The sequence below is a fragment of the Pristis pectinata genome, chromosome 23 (assembly GCF_009764475.1).
Source record: "Pristis pectinata isolate sPriPec2 chromosome 23, sPriPec2.1.pri, whole genome shotgun sequence".
Classification (NCBI taxonomy): domain Eukaryota; kingdom Metazoa; phylum Chordata; class Chondrichthyes; order Rhinopristiformes; family Pristidae; genus Pristis; species Pristis pectinata.
Genome location: NC_067427.1, coordinates 31,266,237 through 31,284,944, shown reverse-complemented (window position 1 = coordinate 31,284,944; position 18,708 = coordinate 31,266,237). Strand labels below are relative to the sequence as shown.

The 18,708-nt window shown below is 43.9% G+C and overlaps 1 protein-coding gene across 7 annotated transcripts in view; it reads right to left on the bottom strand.

The window, feature by feature from the left end:
• exd3 (exonuclease 3'-5' domain containing 3) overlaps positions 1-18,708 on the bottom strand; it is a 137,622-nt gene that overhangs the window by 62,791 nt on the left and 56,123 nt on the right. For 6 of the 7 annotated variants that reach the window (XM_052037326.1, XM_052037332.1, XM_052037328.1 and 3 more), the window contains 3 exons: positions 14,227-14,300; positions 10,481-10,519; positions 2,557-2,723 (listed from right to left, as the gene is read on the bottom strand). In XM_052037326.1, the coding sequence (XP_051893286.1) occupies positions 2,557-2,723; positions 10,481-10,519; positions 14,227-14,300 (280 nt within the window). The remainder of the gene's footprint in view (positions 1-2,556; positions 2,724-10,480; positions 10,520-14,226; positions 14,301-18,708) is intronic. The other variant, XM_052037330.1, reaches the window with a different exon arrangement.

Genomic DNA, 18,708 nt, shown 5'->3' with positions numbered 1-18,708 from the left:
CCTCAAATTCCCTCTAAATGTTTTACCCTCAACTTATAGCCTCTAAGTTTTAGACACCTCTACTGTGGTGAAAGTTTTCTACTACCTACCTGTCCATGCTCTTCATAATTTAGTACAGTCCTGTCAGGTGCCCCCCTCAGCCTCCTCTGCTCCAATGAAGAAAAAACTGCCTATCCAGTCTCTCCTCATTACTGAAATGCTCCATCCCAGGCAACATCCTACTGAATCTCCTTTTCACCCTCTCCAGTCCGATCATGTCCTTCAATAGTGTGACAACCAGAATTGCACACAGTACTCCAGATGTAGCCTAACCAACCATAACCTCCATGCTCTTATATTCTATGCCCTGTCAAATGAAAGCAAGTATCCTGTAATCACGGCACACAAGGTAGTGTAGTGGTTAGCGTAACGTTATTACAGCGCCAGCGACCTGGGTTCAATTCTGGATGCTGTCTGTAAGGAGTTTGTACGTTCTCCCCGTGTCTGCGTGGGTTTCCTCCGGGTGCTCCAGTTTCCTCCCACGTTCCAAAGACGTACAGGTTAGAAAGTTGTGGGCATGCTATGTTGGCACCGGAAGCGTGGCGACACTTGGGGGCTGCCCCCAGAACACTCTACGTAAAAAGATGCATTTCACTGTGTGCTTCGATGTACATGTGACTAATAAAGATATCTTAATCGAATTCTTCATCACCTTATCTATCTTTACTGTCATCTTCAGGGATCTTTGGACTTGTACACCGAGAAACCCTTGTTCCTTGATACTCCCTAGCGCCCTACCCTTATTAGCCCTCTGAAGTGCATCACATTGCACTTACCAGGATTAAGTTCCATTGCTCTGCCCGTCTTACAACTGATCAATATCATCTTGTAGCCTCGGACTGTCCTCTCCATCAACAAACCACCAATTTTTGTGGCATCTGCAATCTTATCATATCTACTACATTCGTAGTCAAATTATTGATGGATATAACAAACAGTCAGTGTCCCAGCATCTATCCCCATGATACACCACAGGCTTCCAATCACAAAAACAACCTTCCACCATCACCTTCTGCCTCCTATTACCCAGCCAATTTTGGGTCCAATTTGTCAAATTGTGCTGCATATCATGGGGGCTAACCTTTAGAACCAGTTTCCCATGTGGGACCATGTCCACATGAACTTCATCTACTACTCTACCATCAATACATTTTGTAACCTTTTTGAAAAATTCATTTAAATCAGTCAGACACTATCTTCCTCTAACAAAGTCACATTGACTGTCTTTGATCAACCCCTGCCTTTCTAAGTGTAGATTAATCCTCTCAATTGGAATATTTTTCAATATCTCCCCTACCACTGATATTTGGAGATTTTCAGAATGCAAAGGTCACAGCAAGAAAGCAAGGATCCTGGGTTTATAGTGAATCACAGTCGGAATCAGGATGCATGCCAGTTTAAGTAATGAAGAATAGAGAGGTTTAAGACGCAACCAATGTAGGGTTTCTTGCAGTTGAGTTCATGGTAACCAGTTATGTACCAAATACAAAGTGTAATTGTAACCACTGTGGTTATTGATAAGAAAGCTCTATGGACAGTTTACTGCATAAGAAAACAGTGATCCAGAATACATAATACAATGTACTCAAAGTCATTAAGATAATTATTTTGAGGCGACAACGGCAGGATAGGAGATGAGACCAAATGTGTACGTGGTCCACTGTAATCTTTAGTGCCTGGAATAAATACTTCAGGGATGCTAAGTGAAGCTTGTAGTGAAGACTTCAGTGAATGAAGAGACTTAAAGGTCAAGTGAATTCATAAATGGTTGAATTTACTCTGCATTCTAATGTAAATAGTTAACCAACTGTAAAATTTCAAGTATATACGTCGAAAGGGTTATTTCCATTTTAAGGAATGTACAATACACCATTATATGCATGTGCAGGATGCCTTTATGAACCAAGTTATATTATTCTAATACATTGCTGTATCCAGATCCTGCTGCTTAGTTGACAGTTACTGCCTTTAATAAAGGATGATCTGTTAAAGTTCTACCTCTGTATATTTTCCTTTGCAGGCAGCAACACAAAAGAAACCCATAGACACTACAATTCAGATTACTAACATTTGTGGAAAAGAGAAACAAATATGCAAATATTAACTTCTGATGTGTAAAGCAGAGCCCTTTGGATAAACATGTTCACAAATCTGATAGCCCTATATTTCAAGAAATAAAAGTATTTACAAACGGCAGCTTATTTACTGGTGTCACTGTAACCTGTCGTTGCTGAAGCTTGTCAACACCCACTACTTCCAGCCCCAAATGAGGCACATCTAGGTAACCTCTTCTTATCCATTTTGTATCACCCTTCATTTCTTCATAAAATGCCAGTAAATGGAGTAATCAATAGTGGGAGTGAGGGTGAGACATAATGCACTGTGGGGTGCATAAGAATGTGTCAATGGTGAGTTTAATGAAGAGTAACAACAAATCACACTGCAAGGATGTTTCGAGGTATTACTTAAGATGATGACAAATTGTGGTAAAAGTGTGAAAAATAATGAAAAACTCACTCTTTGTCTTTTTCCAGCTGCTTGATCCATTCAGCGACATGTCGCGATAATTTCTCTTGTGGCACATTTAACCTCAAGGCCCAGTGAGCCACTGTATCCATATCCGTGTATCTTGCCAGCAAGGTCAAAAACTGGCCCTGCAGCCAGGTGTTCTGTCCAATCAAAGCCTGAAAGACAAACACTTATGTCGGATAAAATCCAGAGCAAGTGGTGAAATCCAGAGTCTGGTCAGGGTGAAGCTCCAAGGCACGAGATGGAGCTCCAAGGCACGAGATGGAGCTGGAACACAATCAGCCCAATAGCAGTTAATGGAATGGGCGCATTATGAGGCCCAGGTTAAAGGGACATCGGTCAGGCAGGAACATGGTGAGATCCACAGTAGGTTAATGCAATGGCAAAATGGTGAAGCCCAGAGAAGGAAACAGAACTGGCAGCAGACCAGGACACAGGGAAGCTCTGACCAGGGAGAGACACCAGGAATACAACAGAGATCACAAGAGGGAGCAAAGTAAGGTCTACAAATGCCAACAAGAGCTATAAAAAGACAAGGTAGATACAGCAGGAACAACCTTACTGGAGCAGCAATTTTGCGCCATTTCTGAGATTGCGGTTAGTGCGGGCTTCAGAGTCACAGAGTACTACAGCATAGAAACAGGTCCTTTGGCCAACCTAGTCCATGCCGACCTGATCTTCTGCCTAGTTCTGTCTACCTGCACATGGACCACATCCCTCCAAATCCCTCCCATCCATGTACCTATCCAACCTTCTCTTAAACGTTACAATTGAACCCACATCTACCACTTCTGCTGGCAGCCAGTTCCACACTCGCACCACCCTCTGAGTGAAGAAGTTTCCCCTCAGATTCCCCTTATATACTCCACCTTTCACCCTAAATCTATGTCCTCTTGTTCTAATCTCAGCCAACCTGAGGGGAAAAATCTTGCATGCATTCACCCTTTCTATACTCTTCACAATCTTGTTTACCTCTATAAGATCTCCCCTCATTCTCCTGTGCTCCAGGGAATAAAGTCCTAATCTATTCAGCCTTTCCCTACAACCCAGGTCATCATCAAGTCCCGGCAACATCCTTGTAAATGTTCTCTGCACTCTTTCAAGCTTATTAAAACTTTTGGTGGCCAGAACTGCACACAATACTCTAAATCTGGCCTCACTAAAGTCTTGTACAATTTCAACATAACATCCCAACTCCTGTACCTAATGCCCTGATTTATGGTGAACATCAGGCTTCGGTGAGGAGGGTGAGTAGTGATAAAGGTAAGGCTTTTCTTTCTCTTCTCTTTCTTTCTTAGTAGAAAGGACTGGGATAAAGGATATAGAAGCTAGGACAGTGGGATGCGCCTCCTGCAGGATGTGGGAGATCAGGGACATATCCCTGGTGACTACACCTGGAGGAATGTGTCCAGCTGCAGCTCCAGGCAGACCATATAGAGCAGTCGGAGCAGCGGGTAGACTCACTGTGGAGTATCTGGGGTGTGGATTATGTGGTAGATAATACATTTAGTGCATTGGTCATACCACAGGTACAGGAAGGGATGGGTGACCAGCAGAAAGGGCAATAAGACCAGGCAGGTAGTGCAGATCTCTCCTGTGACCGTTCCCCTCTCAAACAGGAACACTGTGTTGGAAACTGTTGGAGGGATGACCTTGCAGAGGAAAACAGCAGCAACAGCCCAGGGCTTTGATGCACAGAAGGGGAGGAATAAGATTGGGAGAGCGATAGTGCTGGGGTCTCTATCGCAAGGGGGACAGATAGGCATTTCTGTGGTCGCAAACGAGACTCCAGGATGGTTTGATGCTTCTCTGGTGGTGGGGTCAAGGATGTCTCGGAGTGGCTGCAGGACATTCTGATGAACAGCCAGTGGCAGTAGTTCTGCTTGGTAGGGCAACTGCTCTGCCAGAGACTGCAAGAAACTGCAGAGAGTTGTGGACACAACTCAGCACACCATGGAAACCAGCCTCCCCTCCATGGACTCCGTCAACACTTCTCACTGCCTCGACAAAGCAGTGATCAAAGACCCCCACCCACCCCGGACATTCTCTTCTCTCCCCTCCCATTGAGCAAAAGATACCAAAGCCTGAAAGCACATACCACCAGGCTCAAAGACAGCTTCTACCCCGCTGTCATAAGACTATTGAACGATCCCCTGTACGATAAGATGGACTTTTGACCTCACGATCAGCTCATTATGGCCTATCATTTTATTGTCTGCCTGCACTTCACTTTCTCTGTAACTGTAACACTTCATTTGGCATTCTGTTCCTGTTTTCCCTTTTACTATCTCAATGCACTGTTGCAATGAAATGATCTGTATGGATGGCATGCAAAACAAAGTTTTTCACTGTATCTTGGTACATATAACAAATAAACCAATTTACATGTTGGTACCAATGACACAGGTAGGAGAAGGGATGAAGTCCTGCAACTGGAGTTTAAGGAGCTAGGTAACCATTTAAAGAGCAGAACCTCAAAGGTTGTAACCTCTGGATTGCTTCTGCTGCCACAAACTAGTGAGCATAAGAATAGAAGGACAGGTCAGCTGAATGTGTGGCTGAAGTGATGGTGCAGGGGTTGGTCTTTAGGTTCCTGGATCAGTGGGACTATTTCTGGGGAAGGTGGGATCTACACAAGAGGGATGGGTGGAACTAAACCGGAATGGAACCGAATCCTTGCAGGAGGTTTGCAAGTGCTGTCGGGAAAAGCTTAAACAAAGTTGGCAGGAGTGTGGGGCTCAGAGTAGATGTTCAGATAGGGAGGTATGGACACCCAGGGGAGGAATAGTTAGTTGGTCCAGTAGGAAGAGCAGGCGAGTAAATGTACATCAGGAGAAAACAAAGTTAAATTGCATTTATTTTAATGCAAGGAGTCTAACTGGAAAGGTGGATGAACTCAAAACTTTAATTAACACGTTGGCCTATGATATTGTTGCCAACACTGAGACATGGTTGAAAGCTGGGCAGGACTTGCTAGTCAGTACCCGAGGGTAGAGAATTTTCAGGTGAGGCAGAGGGGGATGTAAGAGAGGACGTGGCATTGCGCTGTTAGTCAAGGAATGCATTACTTCAGTATTGGAGGAGGATATCCGAGAAGGCTCCTCAAACAAGGCCGTATGGGTAGAGATTAGGAACAAACAGGGTGTTGTCACTTTGTTGGGGGAATATTAAAGATCTTCTAACAGTGAACAGAAGCTAGAACAGATATTTTGCCAAATAGCAGAGAGATGTAATAAAAACTGGGTTATAGTAAAAGGGGATTTCAACTTAACTGGGATTGCCTTAGAGTAAAAGGCTCAGAGTGGGCAGAGTTTTTGTGGCGTGTCCAGGATAGCTTCTTGACACAATGTATAGATTGACCAACAAGGGAAGGAACATTACTGGACCTTATCTTGGGAAATATAGCCGGTCAATTGGAGGGAGTATCACTGGGGGATCATTTTGGAGTTAGCAACCATAACTTTGTATATTTCAAAGTGATTATGGAAAAAGATAGGGATGGACCAGAAATAAAGGTTTTAAATTGGAGGAAGGCAATTCCTATTTCTTTAAAATAAGAGAGGACGTGGCACAGGTAGACTGGGAGCATCTACTTGGAGCAAGTCTACATCTGCACTGTGGGAAGCATTCAAAGGAGATATAGTGAGAATTCACGACCAACATGTTCCTGTAAGGGTGAAAGCCAAGTATAACAAGTACAGGAAACTCTGGATACCAATGTATATTGAGGGTTGGATAAAGAGAAAAAAGGAAGTATATGGCAAGTATAGAGAACTAAAATCTGGGGAGGTCGGTTAAGGGTATAAAAATTCAGAAGGCAAAGAGAAGTCACGAAATATCACTAGCAACAAGATTAAGATAAATCCAAAGGAGCTTTACAAGTAGATTAAGGGCAAAAGAATAACTAGGGAAAGAGTAGGGTCCATTAGGGACAGTTTGTGCTTTGAGCCAGAAGATATAGGTGAGGTCCTAAATCAATACTTTGGCATGTCCAAGTCAGGTCTATCAATATGACTCAATCAAGGTGCCTACCTGAGCTGGTCTCATTTGCCTGCATTTGGCCCATATTCCTCTAAACCTTTCCTATCCAAGTACCTGTCTAAATGTCTTTTACATGTTGTAACTATATCTGTCTCTACCACTTCCTTGTTCCATATATCCACCACCCTCTGTGAAAAATTTGCCCCTCAGGATCCCTTTAAATCTTTACCCTTTAACTTTAAACCGATGCCCTCTAGGAGGTAGACTATGACTACCTACCCTATCTATGTCCCTCGTGATTTTATAAACCTCTATAAGATCACAACTCAGCTTCCTTTGCTCCAGGGAAAACAGTCCCAGCCCATCCAGTCTCTCCTTATAACTCAAGCCCTCCTGTCCCAGCAACATCCTTGTAAATCTTTTCTGCACCCTCCCCAGCTTAATCACATCCTTCTTAAAGCATGGCAATCAGAACTGAACACAGTTTTGTGGGGGGAGGGGGGCTGATAGAGGTACACAAAATTATGAGGGGTATAGATAGAGTAATTAGATGGAGATGTTTACCCATAACAGAGGTGTCTAAAACTAGAAGTCACAGGTTTAGTGTAGAGGTTTATAGGGTATCTAACAAAGAACTTTTTCACCCAGAGGGTGTTTGGAATCTGGAATCTGAGTGGGTGGTGGTGAAGTGTCTAGACGAGCACTCGAATCACCAATGCATACCACAGGTGCTGGTAAATGGTTTTAGTATAGATGGGTATTTTATGGCAGGCATGGATATGGTGGGACGAAGGGGCTGCTTCTGTGCTGTATGACTCTCTGACACACCTTCATAGTTTTTTTTAATTCAGATTTAGGGTCATAATTTCACACTTAAATAAATCACTACCAGATCATCAATCCTCCCTTTCCTCATTCCACATCACTGGATTTAAGATAGCCAGTTCCCCAAGATATTGATCTAAAAAACCCATCTCTTTTGAATTCATCCTCCACATTATTGTTGCTCACTTGATTTTCCCAGTCTATACAAAGATTAAACCCCCCATGATTACTGTATTACTCCTGTTATATACACCTCTAACTTCCTAATTTATGCCATGCCTTGCGTTAATCATGACTGCTTGGAGGCCTAGAGACAGCCTCCAGACGTTTGTTATCAATCCGTTGTTGTTTCATTGCTCCACCCAAACTGATTCTTCTTCTTGACATTCAGACTAAAACTCTTCCTCTCTCCTGCTTTTAATCACACTTTAATATCATCTCCTTTTCCATTTTGCCCATTTCTTCAAAGTATCCTGGAACATTTAATTCCCAATCTTGGTCACTATGCAAACACATCCCTGTAATGCTTATTAGATAGTAACTAGTTATTTCTATTTGTCTCAATAATTTACTTATCTAGCATGAATACTGCACGGATTCAGAGGAATACCTTCATTTTAGTCCATTTTATTATCTTCTCCTGCTCCAATTCTAAAAGGAAATATATCCTTACATTTGTTTGTTGCGTCTCTTTTTGGCAGGCTGGTTATCAATAACCCAGATTGCAACCCTGAATCATCGCTTTTTTTCTTAATTTTCTAAACTTCCGGCCACCAGAACCCTCCCTCCCCATTATATTGTTCAACACCCTGTAGCCCTAATTATTCATTTGGACAATGGCCCCAGACTGACTGAATGAATTAGAACAGCTGCCTCTTTCCCCATACTGGTGCAGTACCTCTGGACCTGACAGCCCAAATCCTGCGGTGTTAAATGAAATGACTGCAGAGAAAGTGAATGCATTGGTTGTGGCCTTCCAAAATTCCCAATATTTTGGAAAGGTCCCAGCTGAATGGAAAGCTGCAAGTGAAATGCCTTTACAAGAAAAAGAAAATGGGAAACTGTGGGCCAGTTAGTCTGACATCCGTCTTCAGGGAAATACTGGAATCCATTATTAAGGATGTAGTTGCAGGACATTTAGTAAAGAATAACACAATCAAGTAGATTCAACATGGTTTTATGAAAGGGAAATAGTGTTTGACATATTTATTAGAATCCTTTGAAGATGTAATGAGCAGGGAAAGCCACAGGCATGGTGTTTTTGGACTTCCAGAGGCATTCAACCAGGTACCAACTAAAAGGTAACATGACATTGGGGGCAACATATTAGCTTTGATAAATGACTGGCTAACTAACAGAATCAGGAAAAAATGGATCATTTTCAGGTTGAAAAGTTATAATTAGTAGAGATCAGTGCTGGGGCATCAACTATTTACAATCCACGTTAGTGGTGAAGGAACTGACGATATCGTTGCTAAATTTACTGACGATACAAAGAGAAGTGGGAAAACAAGTTGTGAGGAGGATGCATAGACAATGCAAAGATATATAGATAGTTTAAAAGGGTAGGTGATAATTTGGCAATGGAATATGCATCTTGGTATAAATAAATGAAAAGCAGTACAGTAAAACTCCCATAATCCATGGTCTGATGACTCAGAAGTCCCAACAGTTCAGCATCTGGTTCATCAGGTAATGTTCACCTTGATCCCTTCCCAGTCAAGGAGCACCCAGTTCCTGTACACTCTTTACACTCGCCAGGGCCCGAGTTCCATGTTCCAACTGTCTGGGGCTCCAGCTCCTGTGTTTCCTTTCCACTCACTGGGGCCTCAGTTCCCACATTCCATTAAAACCTACCCAGTTCATGGGAAAATTAACACAGGTCCTCCCCAGGTTAGGAACACCCAACTTATGTACAGTTCGTACATACGAACAGGCGTTTGGGAGTCCGACAGGATGGATTTACTGGCTGCAGGCATCTTCTGCCACCTGGGAACTCGGTTCACAGTGGCATTTCTGACTTGCGAACTATCCAGGTTACAAATGGTTCACAGGAATAGAACCCTTCTGTAACCCGGGGAGAATCTGCAAAATACTGTGTAACATCTTTAAAAAAAATGTGAATTAAAAGTGTATTGTGGGCATCAACATCTCCAAGGATCTGTCCTGGGCCCAGCACATTGATGCAATCACAAAGAAGACACACCAGCAGCTCTACTTTGTTAGGAGTTTGAGGAGATTTGGTATGTCAAAGACTCTTACAAATTTCTATAGATGTACGGTGGAGAGCATTCTGACTGGTTGCATCACCACCTGGTACGGAGGCTCCAATACACAGGATCACAAGAGTCTGCAGAGAGTTATAGACTCAGCCAGCTCCATCATGGACACAACCCTCCCCACCATCGAGGACATCTTCAAGAGGCCGTGCCTCAAGAAGGCGGCATCCATCATTAAGGACCCTCACCATCCGGGACATGCCCTCTTCTCATTACTACCATCAGGAAGGAGGTACAGGAGCCTGAAGATCCAAACGATTCAGCAACAGCTTCTTCCCCTCTGCCATCAGATTTCTGAACAGTCCATGAACACTCTCTCATTATTCTTTCTTTTTGTGCCCTATTTATTTTTGTAATTTATAGTAATTTTATGTTTTTGCACTGTACTGCTGCTGCAGATCAACAAATTTCATGTCATATAATAGTGATAATAAACCTGATTCTGATATAATAATATTCAGTAGTCCGGTAAACCTGCTAGTCCAGCATCACCAATGCCCTGGGAGCATGCCGGATTATCAGAGTTTTACTGCATCACTTAAATGGAGAAAGACATCAGAATACTGCTGTACAGAGCCCTTGTGAACAATCACAAAGCTAACATGCCGGTAAAGCAAATAATTAGGAAGGCAAATAGAATGTTACCTTTTATTGCATAAGGGATGTAGTGTAAAAGTAGAGCATTCATTATATTACCACAAAAAAGACATCCCTTAAATACATGTCATTGCTGTTGAATCATTAAACTCCATCAAACCCTGAATCAATGCTGCTAAAATATAGAAATGCTCTACAACAGCTTTTTGAAAAGTGTGAACCAAACTCACCTCAGTGTGTTCAGACCAAATCTCTTCAGTCATACCCTGCTGAGAGGAGGAAAAGCATCGTGTTAAGGAAGACAATAAGTGACTTGCTACCTCCAACACCGCCCTCCCCGGCTGAACACTACAGCTGACAATACTGGCATCAACCAAATGTCAATACAGTCAATGAACAGGGGATAATACAATATTCAATAGCCTGGGTGTAAATGAATCACCACATGTGCAGATGTAGAATGGATCACCTGGTGTGCGACTGAGTCAAAGTTGACAGAAAGCTTGAAGTGCCCTTTGAACCTAGTCAGGTAGGGCTATACAGTTGGATAAGGAAGGTGAGAAGCGAAGAAGGTTACCTATGTCTCTTGGTAAGCACATGGTGTGTTGTTGATAATGGCAGAATGAGATACACAAGAGTCATATATCCTGCTGATGCTGTCAAATCTACAAGGAGCAGGTAGGGCTATACAGACATACGGTATACACATCACAGGCAGGGAGAAAGAAGCATACTTCAGGGAGAGAGGGAGGGAGGGAGGGAGGGAGGGAGGGAGAGAGGGAGAGAGGGAGAGAGGGAGAGAGGGAGAGTAAGTTGGGGGGGGTCAGATAGACAGAAAGGAAAGGTGGCAGGGAAAGTGAGATACTGAGAATAGGTGGGAGAGAAAACTTAGGATCAAAGGGAGGGGTAGAAAAAGTGGCATTAAAGAGAAAGATACAGGGAGCATAGATGAAAAGGGGGTGAAACAAGGGGGAAAGATGGCAGAGACAGAGTGAGAAATACAGAAAATAAGAGAGGCAGACAGTAAGAGAGAGAGAGAGAGGGAGAGAGAGAGAGAGAGAGGGAGAGAGAGAGAGAGGGAAAGAGAGAGAGAGGGAAAGAGAGAGAGAGGGAGGGAGAGAGAGAGGGAAAGAGAGAGAGAGGGAGAGAGAGAGAGAGAGAGAGAGTGTAGGAGGGAAAGAAAATTATGGTGTTGGGATTTTCAGCACCAATGTATGGTTGTGGGTATAGCGTTTAGTGTATGCTCTCATTCATTGACACAGCTCCACAAGGAGGCATCAGCTCTCAACTTTGGCATTACTCATTTTCAAAATTCCTACTAAAAATCCAGAGGCTCAAGTTCAAATCCCACCATGACTGTTGTGGAATTTAAATTCAGTTGATAATCTGGGATTTAAAATATGATCATTATTAATGATGACCACAAAATTACTGTAAAATTCTTGTAAATACCTTTCTGCTTCTTAAATCCTTCAGGGTAGAAAACCTGGCATCCTTATCCAGGCTGGCCTATCTACGGCTCCAAACCCACCACTTTGGTTGACTATTAAATGCTCTCTGAAGTGGCCCAGCAAGTCAGCCAGCTGTACCATTACCACAACACTGAAGTAAACAAAAGTAGAAACAGACCAGCCACCCAGCATTGACCTGGGCACAGCAGTCACTCCCACCCCAATCAACCTTGCAAAGTCTTCCTTGCAAATATCTGGGCACTCTGGTATCTAAATTGGAAGAGATCCCACATAATAATTAAGCAACAACCTGACACAGTTGTACTCAGGGAATCACGCCTTACAGACAGTGTGCCAGACTCCTCCATCACAATTCATGAATACATCATTGTCCCGCCAGGGCAGACCCACTGGACACGGTGGCACAGTGGCATTCAGGCAGATGGCAGTAGTGCTGGGAGAATCCAGCATTGACTCCAGAGCCCATGAAGTCTCATGGCATCAGATCAAACATGGCCAAGGAAATTCCTCCTCATTTCCACATACTGTCCTCCATCACTTGATGGATCAATGCTCCTCCATTCTGAACAACACTTGGAATAAGCACAAGAAATAGCACGGTATTCTATGTGGGTTCTTCAATGTACATCACCAGGAATGCTATGGTAATTCAATCACTGATCAAGCTGGCCTGGCACAGATTAGTCCTGGGTTTGTAGCAGGTAGTGATCAAATCAACATAAGGGATTTCACTTTGTCTTTACCAACCTACCTGTAGCAGGTACATCTGTCCATCCCAACACTGATGGAAGTGGCCATTACACAGTCCTTAGGGAGAAAAAGTTCCGACTTCATACCAAGGAGACCCTTCATCGTGCTATAACCATACAATCATGCTAAATGGCTCAGATTCAAGATAGATCTGCCAACTCAAAACTGGTGCCAGACCTCATCGCAGCCTTGATCCAAGCATTGACCAAAAAGCTAAATTCCAGAGATGAAGTGAGCTTGACAGCCTTTGACCGGAAAGTATTCAACTGACTGTGCTGGTAAAACTGAAGTCAGACCACAGTCAGTGCGTATTGGTAGTAACCCCTCCTCCTCGCTGACAATCAACACAGGCGCACCTCAAGGATGCGTGCTTAGCCCACTGCTCTACTCTCTCTACACTCATGACTGTGTGACTAGGCACAGCTCAAATGCCATCCATAAATTCACCAATGACACCACTGTTGTTGGCAGAATCTCAGATGGCGATGAGGAGACGTACAGGAGTGAGATAGATCGGCTGGTTGAGTGGTGTCACAACAACCTCAGCAAGACCAAGGAATTGATTGTGGATTTCAGGAATGGGAAGTCGGAAGAACACACACCAGTCTTCATTGAAGGGTCAGCAGTGGAAAGGGTGAGCAGCTTCAAGTTCCCGGGCATCAACATCTCAATCCCGGGCCCAACACACTGATGCAATCATGAAGAAAGCACACCAGCGGCTCTACCTCATTAGGAGTTTGAGGAGATTTAGTACGTCATCCAAGACTCGCAAATTTCTACAGATATACTGTGGAGAGCATCACAGCTTAGTATGGAGGCTCCAATGCACAAGGTCAAAAGAGGCTGCGGAGGGCTGTAGACTCAGCCAGCTCCGTCATGGGCACAACCCTCCCGCCATCGAGGATATCTTCAAGAGGCGGTACCTCAAGAAGGTGGCATCCATCATCAAGGACCCTCACCACCCAGGACATGCCCTCTTCATGTTACTACCATCAGGGAGGAGGTACAGGAGCCTGAAGATCCACACTCAACATTTTAGGAACAGCTTCTTCCCCTCTGCCATCAGATTTCTGAACGATCCATGAACACTACCTCATTATCTCTCTTTTGCACTATTTATTTTGTAACATAATAATTTTTCTGTCTTGCACTGTACTGCTGCCGCAAGACAACAAATTTCATGTCATGTGTCAGTGATAATAAATCTGATTCTGAAGTCAATGGGGATCAAGGGGAAAGTACTCCAATGGCTCCTAAACTACCAAGAAGGACAAAGGCAACAGGCACTTAGAAACACAACTACCTGACGGACTGCAGCAGTCTGACAACAGCTCACGGCCAACACTACTTCAAGAGCAAGTGAAGATAGGCAATAAATGCTGGCCGTGCCAGCGATGCCTAGATCCTGAAAAATGAATGAATGACTTCAAATAGAACAAGAGAGAAAGAGAGAGAGATAATATAGGTGCATAGAGAAGACAAAGAGACTGCAGATACTGGAATCTGGAACAAACAGAACACTGGAAGAACTCAGTGGGGCAAGCAGCATCTGCAGAGACAAAACGTGTGTTGATGCAGGGTCTTGACCTGAAACGTCACCTTACACCTGCCTCCACAGCTGACCCACTGAGTTCTTCCAGCATTGTTTTTAGACAGAGAGAACTTTTGGGGCCACTGTGCTAGTACAAAGAGTAAAAACTGGTATCCAAGACAATTCAAATCTTTGCTCAAACCACCCACAACCTGGAACTTACCTCCACAAAGTGCTTATACAAGAGGTATTTGATAGAAGCCAAACAATGTTGGTTCACCACATTCGGGCAGAGCTCTGTGGGCAGCAAGAACAGAATATCTTTTTAGTACTTTACCTCAAATTTTCACCCACTCTTTCCTCTCATTTTGCCAGCTGTTCTTTTAGTCTTTAGCTCCTGGGTGTAGCTAGTTATCAGCCTGTGACACTTGCAAAGGGACCTTTGGTTGAGAGCAGGATTGAGTACAAGCTTGCTGTGATTTCTCATAGCCAAATATCCCATCAAGACTCCATGCCAAGCAATATATCCAGCTTGGTCATGGAATGGACGGCAAATGGTGCCGGAGACATAAAAATGGAGCAAATCAGCAAACCGATCCCAAAAACTAATTCCTTCAAATCCATTCTGTCAAAGATCCACCAATTCTCTCTGAGACGTTTCTGCACACTCTGCCTCATTTTGTTTCTCTCCCCTCCCTCAACTGCCGATTCTTCACACCAACTAACCCCCGTCTCAACTTAAATTACCTGTCCCACTTCCCTCTGAAATCCCATTCGCTCTTCGTGCTCAGCCAAAACCATCTTGTTCTGATATCTCAGCTCCCTTCTGGGACTCAGCAATTTATTACTTTACCCCCAAACTTCCATGTCTCGAATCCATCAATATTTCACATGTTTATAATGGATAAACTCAAAGGAGGCATTTATCCAAGATGATATACTTTATCTTGGTGTAATCAATTTATCCAGGGACTGATCTGTCAAAACTCCATTAATTAGAGTCACAGTACTCAAGGAATCTACAGCACAGAAACGGGACCTTCAGCCCATCATGTCCATTACAGCCAGTGAGTACCCATCCTAATTCCATTTTTTAAATACTCGGCCCTTAGCCTTCTATACCACAGCATTTCAAGTCGTTAGCGTCCACTACGAGGCCAACATTCGCAGCGTCTAGGTGCTAATTAAATAAACAACTCCAGTGGGCAGACCACATTGTTTGCATGCCCAGCACAAGAGTCCTGAAACTGCTACTCTATTCCAAGTTCTGTCACAACAGGAGACGATCAATACGATAGAAGGAACGATCCAAGGATGTTTTCAAAGCACTGTTGAAAAGTGTACCATGCTTAATGACTCGAGGGAAACCCCTGGCCCATGAGAACTAAAATGGAATCGAGAACTTTGTCACGTCAACAAGCGCATGTGGAACCCTAGAGAAAGCAGAAGGAGTGCATCACCTCCCGTACTGCCCAGCCACCTGTCCTAATCCAACTGTGGCAGAGTGTGGAGATTTCATCATGGCCTCATCACCCACTTAAAAGCCAACAGAACTGGGGTGAATCATAGAAACATCCAGCACACTGCTGACTGTGTTGCTCATCTACACGAATCTCATTTGTCCACTTTAGGCCCATATCCTTCTATTCATTTCCTAACCGAGTACCTGTCCAAATGCCGTTTAGATGTTGTAATTGTATCTGCCTCCACTACCTACTCCAGCAGCTCGTTCCAAATATTCACCACTCAGCGTGTGGAAAAACTTACCCTTCAGATCACCTTTGAATTTCTCCCTTCTCACCTTAAACTTGTGCCCTCTAAGTCTGGACTCCCTTGCCCAGAGGAGTCCAGACCATCTACCCTATCTATGCCCCTCATAATTTTAAAAACCTCCTTAAGGTCATCCCTCAGCCCCTTATGGCCAAGTGACAAAAAACCCAGCCTATCCAATCTCTCCTTGTAACTACAGCCCTCCATTCCAGGAAACACCTGGTGAATCTCTTCTGCACTCTCTCCATTGCTACCACATCCTTCCTGTTGTGTGGCAACCAGAACTGTGCACAGTACTCTAAGTGCAGTCTAACCAATACTTTGTACAACCACCACATGACGCCCCAACTCTCATACTCAATATCTCAGCCTATAAGGGCAAGAATACCAAATGCTTTTCTCACTACCCTATCCACCTTTGTCGGTACTTTCAGGGAGCTATGGACTTGCACCCCAAGGTCGCTCTGTACATCAACACTGCTAAGATCCCTGCCATTTACTTTATATATCCTAACACAATTTGACCTACCAAAATGCACTACCTCACACCTGTCTGGATTAAATTCCACCTGCCACCACTCTGCCCAACTTTCCAGCTGATATATGTCCCGTTGCATATCTAAACAACCATCTCCTTATCTACTACTCCACCAATGTATGTGTTGCCTGCAAACCTACTAATCATACCCTCAACATTCTCATCCAAGTCACTTATATATATTACAAACAAATAGAAACAAGTTATCCTTGACCCTAAGAAACTACTAAGAAAGAAAGCAAAGCCCAAATATATGTTGAAAGCAAAACAATTAAAACAAGAGGGCAAGATATATGACAAAAGCAGTGACTACCATGGAACCATAGAACAATACAGCACAATACAGGCCCTTCAGCCCACAATGTTGTGCTGACCTTCAAACCACACCTAAGACTATCTAACCCCTTCCTCCCACATATCCCTCTATCTTAAATTCCTCCACAGGCTTATCTAACGGTCTCTTGAACTTGACCAACATATCAGCCTCCACCACCACCCCAGGCAATGCATTCCATGCACCCACCACTCTGAGTGAAAAACCTCCCTCTGAAGTCTCCCTTGAACTCCCCCCCCCCCCCCCAATTACCTTAAAGCCATGCCCTCTTGTATTGACCATTGGTGCCCTGGGAAAGAGGCGCTGGCTGTCTACTCTATCTATTCCTCTTAATATTTTGTGCACCTCTATCATGTCTCCCCTCATCCTCCTTCTCTCCAAAGAGTAAAGCCCTAGCTCCTTTAGTCTCTCCACATAGTACACATGCTGAAAGCAAAGCCCTGTGTACATGTGGAAAACAGACCTTAGTGTACAAGCTGAAAAGACTGCCCAGGATACAGTTTGAAGGAAGACTTGGGATATGTGATGAAAGCAGGATCCAGGGTGCATGTAGATGGATGGCAGGTAATTCAGAGGACAGCTGATGGGCAAGTGAGAGAGATAAGTTACAGGGACATTGGGGGGTGGGTGAAGGAGCTTTATGGGATTGTTCTGACAGCAACCATTGACCTGATGGGACCAATGGCCTCCATCTACATTGTAAGAAGATATGATAAGTTGAAAGCAGACATCAGGTGGATGTTGAAATTTTACTCCCTGAGGAACTGTTGAAAGCAGGCCACAGAGTAAACCCTGATAGCAGATCCAGGTGTTGAGATCAGTGTGGCATGGTGGCACAGAGGCTAGCCTTGCTGCCTCACAGCTCCAGAGACCCCGAGTGCTGTCTGTATGGAGTTTGCACATTCTCCCCATGACCGTGTGGGTTTCCCCGGCTGCTCTGATTTCCTTCCCCATCCCAAAGACATGCTGGTTGGAAGGTAAACTGGCTGCTGTAAATTGCTCTGAGTATAAATGGCTAGCAGTGGAATTACAGACAAATGAGAGAGAATACATTACCAGGAAATGTGGATAAATGGGGTTGATGGGATTACTCCAAGAGCCAACGTAGACCCAATGGGCTTCTATGTCATGAGACATATGCCATTATGCCAAGTACAGTGAACAGAGCACTATATTCATATATAGATGGAGAGCACAGTACCAACTGTGGAATGGGGAGTCCAGTGCCCACCAGCAGAACAGGGAGTCCACTGTCCATGGGTAAAATGAAGAGCGCTTTTTTAAAACAGTCCAGTACGGGAACAAGCCCTATGGCCCACCATGTCTGCGACAACTAGGATGCCAATCTAAATAATCCCATCTGTATGCACATGGTCTATTCCCTGCCTGTTCATGTCAGTCTTGATGCCTCTTAAACGTTGCTATCATATCTTCTTCTACCACCTCCCCTGGCAGCGCATTCCAGACAGCTACCACTCTCTGTATACAAAACTTGCCTCGTAAATCTCCTTTATACTTTCCCCCTCTGACTCTACTCTATTTATGCCTCTCATAATTTTATATACTTCGATCAGATTGCCTCCTCGGCCTCTGATGTTCAAGAGAAAACAAACCAAGTTTATCCAACCTCTCCTTGTAGCTTATACTCTCCAATCCAATAGAATGGAGAGGCCAATATGCAAAGCTTTCTGCAGTGGTATCAGACAGAACCCTTCATGCAAACATCTGGCTCTGGTATTGCAGCATACATTTCACCAGCAGCTTAGTTCTTCTACTAGCCTTAAGTGTTCTCAATATGCATATTTTGGGAGGTGAAAAGATCATAATCAATTTGAACATGCACACAGATTTGACTGCTGAATTAGCTGATCCCAGCCACAGCCAAGTCAAGGACCCTACACCTTTAGAACTAACTGTGATCCCTATCACTGTCAATTGGCTAGCTTGAGACCTGTGATTCAATTAACTGACTCAGCAATACTCAGTGAGGGGACCAGATTGTCCTGGAATTATTGGCCAGCAGCTTCAGAGAAGACACACTGCCATCTAGCTGAATTGCAAAG